Raw genomic sequence first — 19434 nt, forward strand, 5'->3', positions numbered from 1 at the left:
AGATAGAGAGAGAGGAAAACAAGATAGACAGACAGACAGACAGATAGTGATAAATATAATAAGAGAAAATGTAAAAAGACAAGCAGACAAAACCAACAAAGGAAGAGAGAGAGAGAGAGAGAGAGAGAGAAGCACATACACACACAAACATAGGTACAGAAAAAAAAAAAAATAAATAAAAACAAAAAAAGAAGAAATGAAAACGAAAAGAAAAATGTAAACCCCACTAAAACCCAACCAACCCACAACCCCCCCACCACCCACCCTACACTAACCCCAGCCCTCCCCCACACAGAGGCACCTTCATCATGGAGTACGTGGGCGAGGTTTTTGACACGAGGGAATTTAAGAAGCGTAGGAAGGAGTACGCTCGGGACATGAGGGACCACTTCTACTTCATGGCCCTCAAGTCGGACCAGCTCATCGACGCCACCAGGATGGGCAACATTTCCAGGTTCATCAATCACTCCTGTGACCCCAATGCTGAGACACAGAAGGTTGGTAAAGGGATTAGGGGGGAGGGTGTTCTTGTTATTGTTATTTTTATTTATTTATTTTTGTTACTACAGGTAACTCAATTTACACGGTAGATGCGTTCCAAGAGGCATCGTGTATTTCAAAATTCGCGTAAAACAAACTTGTAATTCTCATAAGAAACAATAGATAATAGCGGGGATGTGGGATGTGGTCCAAATCGTGTAGAAGCAAACCAATCGCGCAAATTTAATTAATAATATTTTTTCGGTCGCATATTAACAAAAACGTGCAAATTAAACACACACAAATCAAGAGTTACCTGTATTGTTATTTTTATTGTTTTGTTTTGTTATTATTTACTGATTTGCTGAGATGCAGGTTAAAGGGTTAAGGGGATGGGGTGTGTTCTTGTTATTATTTCTATTTATTTATATTATTATTATTGTTATTTTTATTTATTTATTTATTGTTGTCATTATTTGCTGATTTGCCGAGATGCAGGTTATTTATTTATTTTTATTATTATTCTTATTATTGTAAGAACATAATGACAACTTGTGGAAGGATGGTGAAGGAATACGCAGGCTGTGAATGAGTACTTTATTCCTGGCCAGTTTCGCTGTTATAGCTTCATCATTTCCTCTGAAGAAGCTTTAACAGCGAAACTAGTCAGGAATAAAGTACTCATCCACAGCCTGCGTATCCCTTCATTGTTATTTTTTTTTATTTATTTATTTGTTGTTGTTATTGTTTACTGATTTGCCGAGATGCAGGTGAAAGGGATAAGGGAATGGGGGTATTCTTCTTGTTCTTGTTATTTTTACTTACTTATTTTTTTTATTTTTGTTTTTATTTATTTATTTATTTGTTGTTGTTTACTGATTTGCCAAGATACAGGTGAAAGGGATAAGGGGTGTCGTGGGGCTGTTCTTGTTATTGTTATTTTTATTTATTTATTTTATTGCTATTTACTGATTTGCTGAGACACAGAAGGTTAGTAAGGGATAGGGATGGGGGAGTGTTGTTGTTATTGTTATTTTCATCTATTTATTTTGTTGTTATTGTTTATTGATTTGCCGAGATGCAGAAGGATAGTAAAGGGATGAGGGGGGTGGGGAGTGTCCTTGTTATTGCTATTCTTTTTATTTATTTATTTTGTTATTGTTGTTATTTACTGATTTGCCGAGACACAGAAGGTTGGTTAAGGAATGGGGGATGGGGGGGATGTTCTTGTTATTGCTATTTTTATTTATGCATTTATTTTGTTGTTGTTATTTGCTTATTTGTTTTATGTAGGTGTTTGTTTATTTGTTTTGATTTTATATAGGTCAGTTTAGGAATAGCGAGTGTTTTTGTTAGTTTTTATTGATTTTTTCATTATTTACTTGTTTATTTGTTTGTTTAGGTACAAGTAACTTGATTTACATGGTAGATGCGTTCCAAGAGGCATTGCGGATTTCAAAATTTACATAAAACAAACTTGTAATTCTCGTAAGAAACAATAGATAATAGGGGGTTTGCGGGATGTGGTCCAAATCGTGTATAAACAAACCGATCGCGCAAATTTAATTATTATAATATTTTTTCAGCCACGTATTAACAAAAGCACATAAATTAAACATGCTTAAATCAAGAGTTACCTGTATTTGTTTATTTGTTTCCTATTTCATGCAGAAGGTTTTTATTTACCTAGTTGTAGTTTTACAGGGCCTGGGCATTACAGTGGTGTGGTCATGTCTCCATATCTACATTTGTCACACTTTTCTTTCAAGCTGTGCACACTCCTTGCTGACTCGACATCTTCATTCAGGCTATTCCTTGCCGCTATACTTCTATGTGGAAAGCTTAATGTTTTCACCTCCCTCCAGCATCTTCCCTTCCTCAACTCTTTACTGTGACATCTTATGCTTCCACCGGTGACTTCATCTCTTAGTGACAGCTCCTCGTTATCCATCACATCCAATCCATTCTTCAGTTTGTAGACTTGTATTTGGTCCCTCCCTCTTTCTCTCTCTCTTCTCTGCTCCAGTGTTGGTAGATCCGGAGCCCTCAGTCTCTCCTCACATGTCATCCATTGTGTGGAATAGCGAGTGTTCATGTTTGTTTTTATTGATTTTCTTTTCTTTTTTATTTATTTTTCTTTTTTTGAAATTTTTTTATTTGTTCACATAATTTCCTGTTTATTTAGAAAGTATTTGTTTATTTTTTTTATTTTACACAGAAGGTCAGTGTTGGGCCATGTTTATTTGTTCTTTTTTATTTATTTATTGGTTCTATTGTTATTAATTAGTATTTGTTCACTTGTTTATTTGTTTATTTAAATATGCCAAGGTGCAGAAAGTTAGTTTAAAGGGTGTGACTTTATTTATTGTTGTTTTTGTTATTTTTATTTTCTTTTGTATTGTCGTAAAACCTTCCTGAAATTTCTTGCACTGCCTGGTCCAAACTCTGAAGTGTTTGTTTGCCCCACAGTGGACCGTGAATGGCGACTTGAGGATTGGGTTTTTCTCCAAGCGGTTCATTGCGGCCGGGGAGGAGATCAACTTTGACTACCGACTGGAGAGATACGGGTCAGTGTGTTTGTCTGTTTGTACCAGTGTGTGTGTGTGTGTGTGTGTGTGTGTGTGTGTGTGTATTTACCTAATTGTATTTACCTAATTGTAACATACGGGAAAAGAGCTATGCTCGTGTTGTCCCGTCTCCATATCTATTAATGTCCAGCTTTTTCTTAAAATCATGAATATTCCTTGCGTTGACCACTTCCACGTCTAAACTATTCCATGCTTCCACCCTTCTATGAGGGAAGCTATATTTTTCACATCTCTCCTATAAGTGGCCATTTTAGTTTTTTCCCATGCCCTCTCGACATTCTTCCATTCCACATACACAGATCTTCCCTATCCATTTTTTCCATGCCAATCATCACTCTGTATATTGCTATCAGGTCTCCCTTTCTTCTGTTTTCCAGGGTTGGAAGTTGCATTCTTTTCAGTCTGTCTTCATAAGTCAAATCTCTTAAGTCAGGCACCATTTTCGTTGCAGCCCTCTGTACTTTCTCTAGTTTCCTTATGTGTTTCTTTAAGTTCGAGCCCATTGTATTGTTGCATATTCAAGCCTCGGTCTTATCATTGCAGTAATTATTTTCTTCATCATTTCTTCATCTAGATATACGAACGCCACTCTTATGTTCCTCAATAAGTTCAATACTTCTCCAATTATTTTGTTTATATGTCTCTCTGGCGATAGGTCATTGGTAATTGTCACCCCAAGGTCTTTTTCTTCATGACTGGTTTTTATGTCTTCATTTCCTATCTTGTACATACTCCTGATTCTTCTTTCACTCTTGCCAAACTCTATTGTGTGTGTGTGTGTGTGTGTGTTACTCCATATTTTACTTTGTTTACTAATTTATTGTTATTTTATCTATTTGTGGGATTGTGTTTGACTCCTTGAATATGTGTGTGTGTTTTGTACTCTTCATATTTTACTTGTACTAAATTATTGTTGTTGTATCAGTTTGTTGGATTGTGTTGGATGTCTTCAATATGAGTGTGTGTTTCCCTCTTCTGTATCTGTGTTGTGCCAAATGATCATTGTGTTAATTATAATTTGCAGGTAAATATTTTCACTCATTTATTTACTTCACAGTCTACAATTACATTTTTTTTTGTCTCATTCATTTATTTCATAATTCTTTACAATCTGATTTTCATTTACCTACTTTGTGATTTACAGATAATTTTTTACCATCAGCTTCACAATTTACAGATGAAGCTTTCTCACTCATATATGTACTTTGCCAGTTACAGATAGTTTATGAGTCTTTGTCAATCTTATTTATCTACTTAGAAATTTACAGATCAATTTTTCTTTGATTTATCATCTTCACAATCTATAAATAAACTTTCTTACTCCTATATCTACTTTGCAAATTAGAGTCTTTTTTTAGTCTTGTTTATTTACTTTACAATGTTCAGCTAAATTTCTTTCACTCATTTCCCTGGTGTGTGACAATGTTTTGCTTGTTGGTGCAGCCGGGAGCCCCAGCGGTGCTACTGCGGTGTTGCCATCTGCCGGGGGTGGCTGGGCGAGGCTCCCGATGAACAGACCAAGGAGGAGAAGGACGAGGCACGCAGGAAAGAGGAGAGGGACAGGAGAAAGAGAGAGGAGAGGAGAGCATTCTTTGAGGATATTGATGTGAGGAGATTTCAATTTTCTGGTGTTTTGAAGTGGATTATTATTCTTGTTTTTCATTTACGAGTTTGTGTAATGGTGAAACATTTCTCTTTTTGATTACCAAGTGTCTTCCATTCATTTGCTATTTGAGAACCACTTGTAAACCAAACACTGTCCTCCCTTTTATCTTTCACCACTTCTTTCTACCCGTCATCCACACTAACCTAACACAGAAGATCCTTACAACACTTCTGTATCCACCACCTCTCCATCCTTCAGTCCTTACAGCACATGAATATTCACTGTCTAACCTATCACAGCATATCCTTACCCAGCACTTTCCTATCCACCATTTCTCCATCCTTCACCTCTTACACCACATAGCTACCTACTACCTTACATGGGCCATCCTTACAGCACTCCTCTATCCTCCATCTCTCTCTAACTTAACCTTACTCAGTTCATCCCTACTCACACCACTTCTTCACTCACCATTTTTCTCTCTAACCCAATCTTACACACTCATTCTTTTCAGCACTTCTCTACCCAGCATATTTCTCTAACCTAACCTAACACACCCCATCCTTACTCATACCACTTCTTTATTCACCATTTGTCTCTGTAACTAAACTTTACACACCTCATCCTTACACCACTTCCTTACCCATCTTTCAATCCTGACAGTACATGAATACCTACCATTTCCTTTTAACTTGACTTACATATCCCATCCTTACTCATATCACTAATACCTACAACCTCTCCAACCTAACCTAACTACCTATACACACCACTTTTAACCCAACCTAACCTGACATCCTGTATGCACAACTTCTTTTTAACTTAACCAAACCTAACAACCTATACAACAACCTCTTTTAACCTAACCAAACCTGATAGCCTATACATACAACCTCTTTTAACCTAACCTAACCTAACCTAACCTGCAACCTCTCCAACCTAACTTAACCTAGCCTAACCTAATCTTTCACCCCACAGCTGGAGGAGGAGATAGAGAAGCTCAACTCCCACAAGCTAAGGAACCGTCAGGACACACTCAACCTGTCCAGGCTCATGGTGCGCGCCGAGGACTTCACCTCCCGCGTGCTGCTCCTCCAACTGCTGCAGACTGGGGAGCCGGCGTGTCGAAGGCTGTTCCTCGATTACCACGGCCTCAAGGTGCTCTGGTCCTGGATGGCAGATCTCGGCCTCTCCCAGCAGCACACTATGTTGAAGTTGGAGGTGGGTGGCTTGGCTGGTCTGGTCTGTGTTTGTATCTGTTTGTGCTTTTGTGTTTTTCCTTTTTTTATTTCCATTGGTGTGGTCTCTGTTTCTCAATCCGTTTATCTGATTCTCCTTGTCTGTCTGTCTTTTTTATCTCTCTTTCTCTCTCTGTCTCTTTATTTCCCTCTGTCTCTCTATCTCTTTTCTCTTCTCTCTCTGTTCTCTCTCTCTCTCTCTCTCTCTCTCTCTCTCTCTCTCTCTCTCTCTCTCTCTCTCTCTCTCTCTCTCTCTCTCTCTCTCTCTCTCTCTCTCTCTCATCCAGTCACTTGCTCCACAGATCCTGCAGACCCTGGAGGTGCTGCCCATCACCAACAAGACTCAGCTCACCGACAGCCGCGTTCTGTCCTTGGTGGAGCGTTGGAGTGGTCAGGCAGGATACACCCCCTCCTCCACCACCTCCTGCAGCCTCTCCCCTCCTCCGCCGCCCCCTCCCAAGACTGACGAGCCCTCCCTACCTCCCCCTGCTACGGCTCTTACCACAGAAACAGACCCCAATAAAAAGTCAAGGTGTGTTTTGTGGTTCTGGGTATTTTGGTGGTTTTGGGTTGTGTTGTTATTTTTTAATTTCTCCTCCTATATAAAAGAAGAAAAAAAACATCATCCCCCTCAACCCCTTCAGTACCATAATGCATCTTCATATTCATTTTGCTTACTATTTGGTGATTTGACAGCTTTGGAAACGTATGGGGGGGATTAAAATAGTGAAGACTGTGGCCATTAATCTTCTGACTTCCATAGACCTTTCCTAATGTAAACAATCATCTAATCGTCCCCAAAGCTCACGGTAGAAATGCATCCCAGTACTGAAGGAGTTAATGACATGCATGCCCACAGTGACACCAGTGAGGAGTCAGACAGCGAGACAGACCCCAAGCTGGCCATTGAAGCATCCAGCGCCGACGACAGCAGCATGGACTCGGAGGTGGAGAACCCCAAGGCAAGCGTGGAAGAGGAGAGCAGCGATTCCAACGACGCCAAGGATGCTGCCGCTGCTGCCACCACCACCGAGGACAAACTGAGGGTGGAGAGGCTGTCCGATGAGGAGAAGGAAGCGCAGGAGTTACTGGAGCTTCACAAGTCGATGGTTGCGCTCGCCATGAAGCTTCTCGACGCCTGGAAGAACCTTAAAGAGTTCTTCCGCATCCCCAAGAAGGAGCGGATAGAGATGATGAAGGAGCACGAGAGAGAGGTGGACCGCGGCTACAAGGAGTACCTGGACCAGGCCTCTGAGAGTGACCGTGACTCGGAACGCAAGGGGTAAGAAGGGAATGAATTGTGTGATAACCTAACCTAAAATACAGTACCACCACCTCACTCACTTAGCATTCACATGGGTGGGGGGGGGAAGACCTAACCTAAATGAAATAACCATCTCACTCAACCTTCACACCCAAAAAAAAGACAAACTTAACCTAACCTAACTTGAAAAAAAAAAGCATAACCCCCACACTTAACCCCCCACACACTAAAAATAAATAAATAAATTGGAAGGAAAAGAAATCTAACCTAACCCAACCCCTCAAAAATGAACCATCTTACCCAACTTTACACCCAAAAAAGACAAGGAACACTAACCTAACAACCTTAAAAAAAAAATAAATAAATAAACCTCCAACACTTTACCCACAAAAAAACCTAACCTAACAACCTTAAAAAAATAAAATAAATAAATAAATAAACCTCCAACACTTAACGCTACAAAACAAACCTAACCTAACAACCTAAAAAAAAAGATGAACCTCCAAAACTTTTAAAAATATATATAAAAAGTAAAAAGAAACAAGAATCTAACCTGACCTAATGCCTCACCCCATTACTCACCCATCCCTCCGCTACAGGTACAATAGACGAGATCACCACTACGACCGTCGGCGCAGGTCACCAGAGAGAGACAAGGAGCGATACCCAAGAGGCCGCTGCATCTCCAGGGAGGACCGCTCGTCAGATTCACCCAAGATGTCCAAGGAGCAACGCCGCCAACTGTTTGAACTCAAGGTGTGGGGGGGAAGAGTGGAGGGATAAGGGATAGCATAGAGAAATGAATGTGGAAGGATAAGGGATAGAGTGGAGGAAGAATGTGTAGGGTAAGGATAGAGTGAAGAGATGTTGGAGGAATGGAGACAGGCAGGGAGGGAAAAGTGTTGGAGAGATGAAAGAGATTGATGAGATGAAGAGAAAAGTGAGGGACGTGGAGGGATGAGGGATGGAGTGGAGAGGTGAGGGAGGAAACTGGAGGAATGGAGACAGACAGGGAGGGAAGAATGTTGGAGAGATGAAAGTGATTGATGAGTTGGAGAGGAAAAATGTGGAGGGATGAGAGGGACAGAGTGGAGAGATGAGGCAGGAAACTGGAGGAATGGAGACGAGACAGGGAGAGAAGAATGTTGGAGAGATGGTGATTAATGAGGTGGAGAGGAAAGTGAGGAATATGGAGGGATGAGAGATGGAGTGGACAGGGAGAGGAGGGAGAAGTAGAGATGTGAGGGATGAAGTGGAGAGATGGGGAGAGAAAAAATTGGGAGGAATAAGGTGGACAAGGAGGGTTGTGAGTGGAGGGATAAAGACAGACAGGAAGAATAGTGTGTGTATATTTATCTAGTTGTAGTTTTACAGGGCCTGGGCTTTATACTCGTGTGGCCCCGTCTCCATATCTACACTTATCCAATCTTACTTTAAAAGTATGCACACTCATTGCAGACACTACTTCTTCATTTAAACTGTTCCACGTCTCAATACATCTTTATGGAAACTATATTTTTTAACATCTCTCAGACATCTTCCTTTTCTCAGCTTTTTACTATGCGATCTTATGCTTTGAATGTCATATTCTTCTCTCAGGATCAGTTTCTCATTATCCACTTGGTCCATTCTGTTGATCAATTTATAAACTTGTATCAGGTCTCCTCTCTCCTTCTTTGTTCCAGGTTGGTAGATCCATAGCCTTTAGTCTCTCCTCATATGTCATCCCTTCAAATTCTGGAACCATTCTTGTAGCCATTTTTGTAGTCTCTCAATTTCCTTATGTGTTTCTTTTATGAGGGGTCCACACTACTCCTGCATATTCCAATCTGGGTCTTATTATAGTACTTATCAATTTCTTCATCATTTCTTTGTCCATGTAGTGAAATGCTACTCCAATATTCCTTAGCAAATTATATGTTTCTCTAAAAATTCTATCAATATGGCTTACTGGTTGATTGTTTTCTTCCATCGTCACTCCTAAGTCCTTTTCCTTTTTACTTTCTCCAGTTCTACTCCATCTCCCATCTTATAGATTCCCACAGGTCGTCTTTCACTCTTTCCCATTTCCATGACATGGCTTTTGTTCACATTGAATTCCATTTCCCACTTTTACTCCATTCCCAGATCTTATTTAGGTCTTCTTGCAGTATTTCACAATCCTCTTTTGCTTTATAACTCTGCACAGTTTCGTATCATCTGCAAACAGATTTATGTAGCTGTTCACTCCTTCTGGCATGTCGTTAATATAAATGAGGAAAAGTATTGGTGCCAATACTGATCCCTGCGGCACTCCGCTTTCTACTGCTCTCCACTTGGACTTCATATCTTTAACTACCGTCCTTATTTCTCTCCCCCTCAAATAATTTTCCATCCATCTCAATGTGCTTCCTTTAAGCCACCCTTCTCCTCTAACTTCCACAGTAATCTTGCATGTGGCACTTTGTCAAACGCCTTTTTTAAATCCAACTAAATACAGTCAACCCATCCTCTCTCTCTCTTGTACTCTATCAACTATTCTAGAGTAGAAACTCAATAAATTAGTTACACAAGACCGTCTTTTCTAAAACCAAATTGGCTATTTGATATTAATTTGTTGTCTTCAAGGAACTCGATCCATTGTTTCTTTATTATTCTTTCACACATCTTGCATATTACACTAGTTAGTGATACCGGTCTGTAATTTAAAGGTTCTTCCTTCCTTCCACTCTTATATATGGGAACCACCTCAGCTCTTTTCCATTCTACTGGTACTGTTCCATTTTCTATTGAGCATTTTATGATGTTGTATATAGGACTTGCTAGTTCTTCCCTACATTCTTTCAGTATTCTGCCTGAGACTTCATCTGGTCCCATTGCCTTCTCTTCATCCAGTTCCTTCATTAACTCTTTTATTTCAAGCTTGGTTACTTTAATCTCTTTCATATAGATTGTCTCTATTACTCTGTGGCCTCTCAAATTTGGATTCCTTAGTAAAGACCTCCTGGAATTTTTTATTTAATAGTTCTGCCATACTTTTTGGGTCTTCCACCATCCCGTTCTCTCCTTTTAACCTTTCTATTGTTTCTTTTGCCTAATTTTTCCATTTATGAATCTATAGAACAATTTTGGTTGCTCCTTACATTTTTCGACAATGTCCGTTTCAAAGTTCTTTTCCTCTTCCTTCCTCACCTTAACATATTCATTTCTCGCTGCCTTGAAGTTTTCCTTATTTGCTGGATTTCTATTTCTCCTCCACCTTTTCCATGCTCCATCTCTTTTCTCCTTTGCCCTAGCACACCTTGCATTAAACCAATCTTTCTTTCCTTCTTCTTTAGGTCTATATTTTGGGACATATTCCTGACTCCTGTTTTGTATATTTCCAAAAATAAGTTATATTCTCTTGCATCGTCTCTGAGTTTTCCATCTCCTCCCAGTTTACGTTTTAAAATAGTTCTTGAGATTCTCAATATCAGCCTTTCTGTAATTTAATCGGTCTCCTTTGTATGAATCGTCTCTATCTTCCTTTCCCTCTTCTATATCTATTTCTAATATTACATGGTCACTCTTTCCCAATGGGCACTTATATCTTATATCATCATTCATTTGTATACCCCTTGTAAAAACTAGGTCCAATCTCGCCGGCTCGTCGTTTCCTCTGAATCTTGTGCATTCCTTTACTCTCTGGTCCATCATATTGTCTATCATTAGGTTCAAGAATCTTTCTCCCAGGCTTCTTCCCCATACCACTTTCATAATTTTCCCAGTCCACTTCTTTACAGTTGAAATCTCCTACTAATATCACTTTTCTCCTTTCTTTAACGATTCTCATTAGACTCCTTATTGTGTCATCTATCTTGTCTTTATATTCTTGATTGGTCCATGAATTTGTTTTTGGTGGCACATATGTTACAATGATTGTTAACTCTTAACATACAGTACTTCTGCTTTTTCTTCCCCACATTCCACTTGGTTTATCACTATCTCCTTCCTTAACATTATCATGACTCCTCCTCCTCCTTTACCCCCCCTGTCTCTTTTCCATACATTATACCTATTATCCAAGTCTATTTTTATTGCCTCATTTAGTTTTGTTTCAGCCAGGCATACAATATCTGGATTTTCTTTCTTTATGTAATCTCTTAATTCTAGTTTACTTGATAAAACCCCGTCTATGTTCGTATACATCATTTTTAGTCTTTTGCCTTTATCATTTTTAGTTAAACTTGTTCCACTTTTTTCTCTTCCTTCTCGTTTATATACCATTTCCTTATCCTGTCTCCTAGAATTCTCCAAAAATGCCTTTTTTCCTCTTCTGACCTTTCATTATTTTTTTTCCTTACTGCTGCTGCCAGTTCATTGTATCTCTTCCTTTCTTCCTCATTTCTATTTTTCTTTATATAGATATCCTTGCAGCCTTCTGTTTCTCTAAGTTTTGTTGTTCTATATAATATTTCTTCTGTTGCTGCTTGTGATTTTAGTAGTATTTTAATTGGTCTCGTTTTTCCTTCTTGATATGGTCCCATTCTGTTTATTTCTTCTACTTCCTCTTCCAAGTTCTGTCTATCTTCGTCGTTTAGATTTTTTAGTAGGTCTTTGACTGATTTCATTTCTTCTTTTTCTCTTCTTGGTCTATATTTTATATATATTTTTTTTTTTTATTCCAAATACGACTACACACTTCTTTTTTTCTGCAATTTCTCTAACTAGATTTTCTTTCGTCTTGAGGACTCCTATCATTTTGTTTGTCATATTTTCTTCTTTTTCTTTTGGTTGTTCTTGAATCCGGCTCAGTGGATAAGGTGGTGGTGGTGGGATCGGGCAGATGTCCACGCGTAGGTTTGAATCCCACTATGTACAGCCTTAAAACACTTTGCCATTTGTTGAGTGGTTGAAAGTTACCTACATGTCACCATGGTACCCAGGTTCCAGGTGGTTACACTCAAGATGAGCTTAGGTGGTGATATGGGCCCTAATATGGGTACCACTATAAATAAAATTGCCTGCGCCACTAATGAGCGGAAGCTGAACAGCTCTTCCCATACACTCTTCAAGTGTGCCTACAGGCGCTATAGGCCTTACCATAAAAAAAAAAAAAAAAAAATCCAACCCACCCTGTGCTGAGCCTCAGTGTCTCCCTCCACAGGTGCAGCAGCAGGAGGAGGAGGCCAAGCAGAGGAAGATGCAGGAAGAGATGTGGACCATGCACGTGGACCGGTGCCGCCACCTGGGCCACGACCCCTACCTCACCCCCATCTTTGACCCCACCTACCAGTACTTCTGGGATCCCGTAGCTGCCAACTGGCAACCCTACACCGGCTCAGGTGAGGCAGCTGCCACCCAAGGCTGGCTCTCCATGCTTCACTCTTCTGCCCTCCTGATTATACTTTGTTGTTTATTGCAGTTCATTACTATCTTTTGTTATGACTTTGCCTGTTTATCTGCTTCCCTCCCCCATTGACACATAGAGCAGGGGTGGGCAGGGCAGGGGTGGATAGTCAGGCCATACTTCCTTGGTCATAATGTGGAAATGTTATGTGTCAGGAAGGGTTGAGCAGCACTGTGTACAGAGCAGTGTGCCTGGGACTCTCAGCCAGTCCCCTGAGGCAGGCTGAGGTGTTGATGCCCTTGGTGTGCTGCACACGGGGCAGCCTGTCCTGGGTGTGCATTACTTGTAAGGCGTTGTGTTGATGTGTGCCTCAGCATGCGTGCATGTGCGCGCCCCTCACAGTGTTTGTGCCGGCAGACCCCAATCTGCCGGTGCCGGCGGGCTACGGCCTCACCAAGGGCGAGGGTGAGGGTTCCCCGCTGACACTGATGGTGCCTGGTGGCCGCAGTCACCTGCCAGGGGGCGGGGACCCCCCAGGGCTGGGTCAGGGCGGTCCCAATGACCCCCTTAACCCCGCCAACATTCCACTACCAGGTGAGGTGCCGGCACTGGCCGCCGGCTCCCCTTCCCAGGGCCAGGAGGGCACACCGCCCCATGCTGCCAAGCTGCTGTCCATCCCACTGCCGGGCGAGGTTGCCGCTGGGGAGACTGGTGCAGTGGAGGGCAGCGAGACACCCAGCGCCATCACTGTGCACCTGCCGCCACGCTGGCGTGTGGCTCGGGACGCTGCCGGCAATGTCTACTTCTACCACGTCAAGACGCGGGTGTCCCAGTGGGAGCCGCCGGCCATGCTCAACTCCGCCCTGGGCTCGGACTCATCCTCAGAGTCATCTTCGGACTCAGATTCTGACTCCAGCAGCACCACTGATGTGAGTTTCAATGCTGTGGTGCTGCCTCTAAGCATGGCACCACAACACTCCTGTTGCCCCGATGTGTGTCGGGAAGTCACCTCTGTGGTGTCTGCCTGTAACAAGGCTGGGCAAGGTTTGGCACAGTGGTGCAGACAGACACCATGGTGGTGACTCACAGACCAACACTGCTGTAACACTGACTACACTGTTGTAATACTGTGTGTCGCAATGTCCCTGTGTGGAATCTAACCTTCCTGTGTGCTACCATCAACAGAGTGAAGACTTCTCCAGCGAGGAGGAGGAGGAGGAAGAGGAGGAGGCGGTGGCTGTGACCACGGAGGTCTCTGACGAGAAGATGATCCGGCGTCCCAAAGGCACCAAGCGGCGGCGGTCCGAAGCACTGGTGCAGGAAAGAGTCATCAGTGTAAGTCACCACTCCCTCCCCACCACCTCCCTCACACCAATGCAACACTTCACCCATGTCTTACTTCTCTCCTTCCTCTAATACTTTTCATCTTACTCCTACTCCTACTTACAATTTCACCTCCCTCCCTCCCTCCTTCCTTCCTTCCCTCCCTCCCTCCCTTCATTTCACCTCCCACTCGTCCTGCCATCCTGAACACCCTGCCACACACACACACACACACACACACACACACACACACACACACACACACACACACACACACACCACCTTAGCAACTAGTAGTGAGTGTGACTGGCAGCTCATGACCTTACCTCACCCCACAGCCCATCATGGAGGTGGACAAGGAGGCAGCCAGGAGGGAGCGCAGGGAGGCCAAGGAGAGGGCGAGGGAGGAGGCGCGGCAGGAGAGGCAGGAGGAGAGGAACACCAGGGTACAGAAGGAGGAGCCACCACAGTCCCAGCCTCAGCCCCAGCAGCAACAGCAGCAGCAGCAGCAGCAGGCGGAGGGTGTGGAGGGCACGCCAGTGGTGACAACGGCAGCATCTGTGCTGGTGGAAAAGGAGAGGGAGAGGGAGAGGGAAAGGGAGAGGGAGAGGGAGAGAAGGTCGGAGAGGCACGAGGCGAGGGCCAAGAGAGAGAAGGTAAAGGTGGGTTCCCTTCGGCAGCGTTTGGCCGATGTTTTATTTTGTGTTTTTTCTTGTCATTCCTTTGTTTTGTTTTTGTGGTTTTAAATTGTTTAAGTTTGACACACCACCACTAAACATGTAGGGCTACATCACTACACTTTGTGGTGACATGACGTGTGTGACATCACCACTCCTATTTCTAAGCTCAAGTCAGACACCATTCTTATTTGTGTTGTATTGTATTGTTTTCATTTATTGGCAATTTTCATTGATTTATTTTCTTATTTTTATGAAGGAAATACTAAAAACTACTGGTGATGTTTTAGTTTATGATTTGTTGAATTTGTTATATTTTCCATTGGCCAAACAGCTGCTGTTTGTATGTCAGAGTGTAACATGAACACTGTAAACATAAACACTGTGTTGACCTGTGAGGAAGATGAAAGTGTGAAGTTGTATCACAGTTATGTACAAAGAAAGTGATCAGTTGTCTGGCTGGGAGTGGTGAGTGTGGTGCTCAGGAGACTGTCAGAGTTGTGGATTGTACTGTGGAGGGAAATAAATAAATACACACACACACACACACACACACACACACACAGCGTAGTGTAGTGGTTAGCACGCTTGACTCACAATCAAGAGGGCTGGGTTCGAGTCCCAGGAAGCGGCAAGGCAAATGGGCAAGCCTCTTAATGTGTGGGATGTGTTCACCTAGCTGTAAATAGGTACGGGATGTAACTCGAGGGGTTGTGGCCTCGCTTTCCCAGTGTGTGTTGTGTGTTGATGTGGTCTCAGTGCTACCCGAAGATCGGTCTATGAGCTCTGAGCTCGCTCCGTAATGGGGAAGACTGGCTGGGGTGACCAGCAGGCGACCGAGGTGAATTACACACACACACACACACACACACACACACACACACACACACACAAAAGCCCTTCCACAAACCACCACATACCACCACAACCCTTCCACACACTAGCACAGCCCTTCCACCTCCATAGCCCCTCCACACACTTACACGCACCGCACCAGTCCTCTACACCCTCTAGCCACCTCATAACACCTTCACTTCCCTCCACACACACTACACCAGCCATCCACAACACCTTTTCCCTTCATACACACCACCACAGACTCCACTGTCCCTGTATATAAGTCCACACAACACCACTATCCTCTTTCCACACCACCACTAAACTCAGCTCCTCAACACCACTCAGACTCTCCCAACACTACAACGCCACACACCACCACCTCTACACACTACCCACAAGCCCTCACAACACCAGCCTCTCTCCACACCACTACTACAACTCCTCAATGCCACCTGGACCCTCTCACACAACACCTCCACCTTCTATTCACACCACCACACGCTCCACCAGTCCCACACACCACCCACAAGCCTTCACACCACCACCCAGGCCTCCCCCCACCACTATATCACCACCACCTATTCACACCACCGCTCCTACACACCATCCACAAGCCCTCACAACACCACTACCACAACTCAACTCCTCAACACCACCACTGTAACCCAGATCTCCTCAACACCACTTAGACCCCTCTCACCACTACATCACCACCTCATATTCACACCACCACACACTCCACCACCTCCACACACCACCCACAAGCCCTTGCAACACCACCACCCCTAAACACCACCAACAACCCCTTATAACACCACCCTGACCCACACTACACCTCCTTCTCCCCCCAGAGCAAGGAACGCGCAGCCACAGCCATCGCCGACAACAGCGATGCAGCGCGGAAGATCAAGGACGCATTCCGATCCAAGATGGCGACCTTCATTGTGTCCGTGCTCAACCCTTATCGCCGAGGGGACTGTCGGGAGGGGAAGATCACCTGCACTGAGGATTTCAAGTACCTGGCGCGCAAGGTGAGGGGCAAGAGGAGGAGGAAGGGGAAGGAAGAGTGTGTATGTGAAATGTAGAGGAGAAGGATAGGTGTGTCATAGAGAGAAAATGTAAATGTATGTCAAAGGTGTGGAGAGAAGAGGGAGTAGGAGGAGGGGAAGGAAGTGTGTGTATGAGTAATGTAGAGGTGGAGGAGGAGGAAGTAGGTGGGAGAAGAGAAGGCTACTGCAGAGAAATGTGAAGGGAAAGGAGGTGTAAAGAGGAGGACGAAGTGGACATTGGTGGTTCTCTCTCTCTCTCTCTCTCTCTCTCTCTCTCTCTCTCTCTCTCTTCTCTCTGCCCCACAGTATGTCCCATCTCCCCCCACAGTATGTTTACAAACCCACAGTCCCTCACCTGTAATACTCTCTCCTAGTCTAACTCCACCCTAACTCAGCCCATATTTAGACACTGCTAACTTGACCTTACCTTACCTTGCTTTACCTTAACTTAAATTACCTTACCTTATCATGTTTTACCTTGCTTTACTTATCTTATCCTACCTTTTACCTTTCCTTCCCTTTCCTTATTTTGTCTTCCCTTACCTTAACTTTTACCGTGTTTACCTAACCTAACTTTATCTTACTGCTTCACCTAACTTAACCTTATCTATCTTACCTTTCTGCAGCTGACTCACTTTGTCATGGTGAAGGAACTGAAGCAGCTGCACAGCATTGAGGCGCTGGAATGCAGTGAGAGCGTCAAACACAAGACTCGGGACTTTGTCAGGAAGTACATGAGCAAGTACGGTTCGGTGTTCAAGAGAGACCCCAACGACACCAAAGAGTACTGAGTGAGTGCTGAGTCTGCCCGGCCAGCTCGACGAGTCACAATATGGGAGCGAATTGTGGTGATAGTGATAGTGATGGTGACAGTGAAGGCAGTCTGCATTTCACCGCTGGTCCACAAGGCAGCACTGTGGTTGGCCAGCATGGAAGTGACTGCTAGGTGAATAAAGAGTGTCGTGTGGTGATGGTCATTCCTGCTGCCCTCTGAGTTTGACAAAGGTGAGGAGTGCCACGCTGGCAACCCGAACAGCTGTGTTGAGGCGACAGTGACAGGCTGAACTGTTTAGAAAGTGGCTCAGTGTGACAGCCAGCCAAAGAACATATCTAACCGGGGGAGAGTGTGGCCAGTTTGTGAAAAGAACCTGCGAGTGTTTGTGTGTCTGAGTGTGTGTGTGTATGTGTGTATGTGTGTGTGTGTGTCTGGCCCTCAAACAGTTAGGAGTGCCTTGAGGCGTGTGAGGTGCAATGGTAGTGGTGTGCAGGGAAGGGGTGTGGCAGTGCTGGTACAAAGCAAAACAAGCACTGCACTTCACAGCACACAGCACCCTGGACAGATGCAGAAATCCAGCTTGTCAGTTATTTATTCTGTTGTTCATTTATACCTGTGGGGGAAGTGGGGAGTGGGGAGCAGGGAGGGATGAATGAGTGAGTGAGTGTTGTGTAGAGTGTAAAGCCCCGCCTGACGTCCTGTATAGTAAACATAAGAGATGCTTATTTCACCACTCAGGATTGTAAGCCACACAATCGATCAGGAATCCTGCTAATGACACTACGGATTCGCGGGATTATTTTGGTATCTGTTTTTTGTAATTAGAGTGAGAGAGGGAAACAAAAATTACAATCGTGAGTGACATTTCAGTAGGGAGTGTGAAGTGGTGTGTAAATGGGAATGGTGATGAGATGCGACATTTTTTTAGAACCTTGTCTCTGTGTGTGTGTGTGTGTGTGTGTCTGAGTGCGAATGTGAATGTGTGTGTGAGTGAGGGAAGAGCAACACAAGTCCGCATATAGTATAAATTGACTCTGGGTGTTCGATTTTATGTTAAGGAGTTTTCTGTAGATGTTGTTGTTAAATGTACATAATTTTATGGATGAAAATTAAAAAAAGAAATACTGCCCAGCTGTGTTCTGCTCACCTGCAACCTGCGTACAGAGAGAGAAATTGGAAAGAGAAGACGAAAAGGAAGAGGAGGAGAAGAAAGATAATGAGGAAGAAGAAAGAGAGAAGAGGAAGAGGAAGAGGAGGATGGGAAAGAGGGAATGGGAAGAGGAGGAGAATGGGAAAGAGGGAAGAGGAAGAGGAGGAGAAAGAGGGAAGAGGAAGAGGAGGAGAAAGGAAAAGAGGGAAGAGAAAGAGAAAGGAGGAGAAGGAGGAAGTGAGAGACAGTAGGGAAAGAGAGGGGGAGGAAGAGAAAGGAGGAGAAGGAGGAAGTGAGAGACAGTAGGGAAAGAAGAGGGGACATATGGAAAAGAAGAGATTGGAGAGAGAGAGGAGGAAGACTGCATGGAGAGAAAAGGAACAAAAACCGACAGAATAATAAAACAAATAAATCAAACAACAGACACTCATGAAAATAGAGAAAAAAATACTGCTTATGTATGTTTTGTTTACACACACACACACACACACACACACACTAACAAAACAAGTAAATGAAACAAACACAGACACTCCTTAAACCTCAGAAATCCACTAAAAAACACCTCCATTTTGAGAAACCATTAAACCATCATATTTCTCGACACTGAGAAGATAAAAGTCAAATTCTCAAAGGCTTTTATACTCAAATTTCTAGATAATAACAATGACAAACTTACAGTCTTGGTCTACAACTGTTTCCTGGTTAGTAAGATGGATGAGAGATGGAAGGGAGGAAAAAAAGGTTAGTGAGAGATGGAAGAAAGACTGTGTGGAGAGAGAGAGAGAGGAGAAGGTTGTAGACAGGTGAGGAAGAGAACTGTAAAGAGAGAAAAGGAAGAAATTGGAGAGAGAGAGAGAGAGAGAGAGAGAGAGAAAAGGAGAGGAAGAAAGAAGAAAATAACATGAAGAAAAGGGAGGGTAGTATAGCACTATTAACACCCACAACCCACTACCACCCCCACCCCCACAACCACACACAACAAGGATAGAGGAACCAGCTCCAAGTATTGTTACCGTTTATTCTCTTTGGTTCACTGATACAAAAACATGACAATAAATGGCAGTAATTCTAAACAGCATCATGCACTAACAACAACTGACTGTATCCAATGAGGTGTGCCAGTCAACCAGTCA

General features: G+C 43.3%; 1 protein-coding gene across 5 annotated transcripts in view; it reads left to right on the forward strand.

The window, feature by feature from the left end:
• The window catches only part of LOC123507790 (probable histone-lysine N-methyltransferase CG1716), a 92700-nt gene extending 74425 nt beyond the window's left edge, over positions 1-18275 (forward strand). For 2 of the 5 annotated variants that reach the window (XM_045260996.1, XM_045261003.1), the window contains 13 exons: positions 296-497; positions 2950-3047; positions 4512-4674; positions 5653-5895; positions 6215-6444; positions 6772-7194; positions 7776-7932; positions 12302-12479; positions 12887-13413; positions 13670-13819; positions 14146-14469; positions 16176-16355; positions 17000-18275. In XM_045260996.1, coding sequence (XP_045116931.1) covers positions 296-497; positions 2950-3047; positions 4512-4674; positions 5653-5895; positions 6215-6444; positions 6772-7194; positions 7776-7932; positions 12302-12479; positions 12887-13413; positions 13670-13819; positions 14146-14469; positions 16176-16355; positions 17000-17164 — 3040 coding nt within the window. In that variant the 3' untranslated portion in view covers positions 17165-18275. The remainder of the gene's footprint in view (positions 1-295; positions 498-2949; positions 3048-4511; positions 4675-5652; positions 5896-6214; positions 6445-6771; positions 7195-7775; positions 7933-12301; positions 12480-12886; positions 13414-13669; positions 13820-14145; positions 14470-16175; positions 16356-16999) is intronic. The other 3 variants (XM_045261010.1, XM_045261017.1, XM_045261027.1) reach the window with 3 other exon arrangements.
• The last annotated feature ends 1159 nt before the right edge of the window (positions 18276-19434 follow it).

Source organism: Portunus trituberculatus, chromosome 3 (genome assembly GCF_017591435.1).
Source record: "Portunus trituberculatus isolate SZX2019 chromosome 3, ASM1759143v1, whole genome shotgun sequence".
Lineage (NCBI taxonomy): Eukaryota > Metazoa > Arthropoda > Malacostraca > Decapoda > Portunidae > Portunus > Portunus trituberculatus.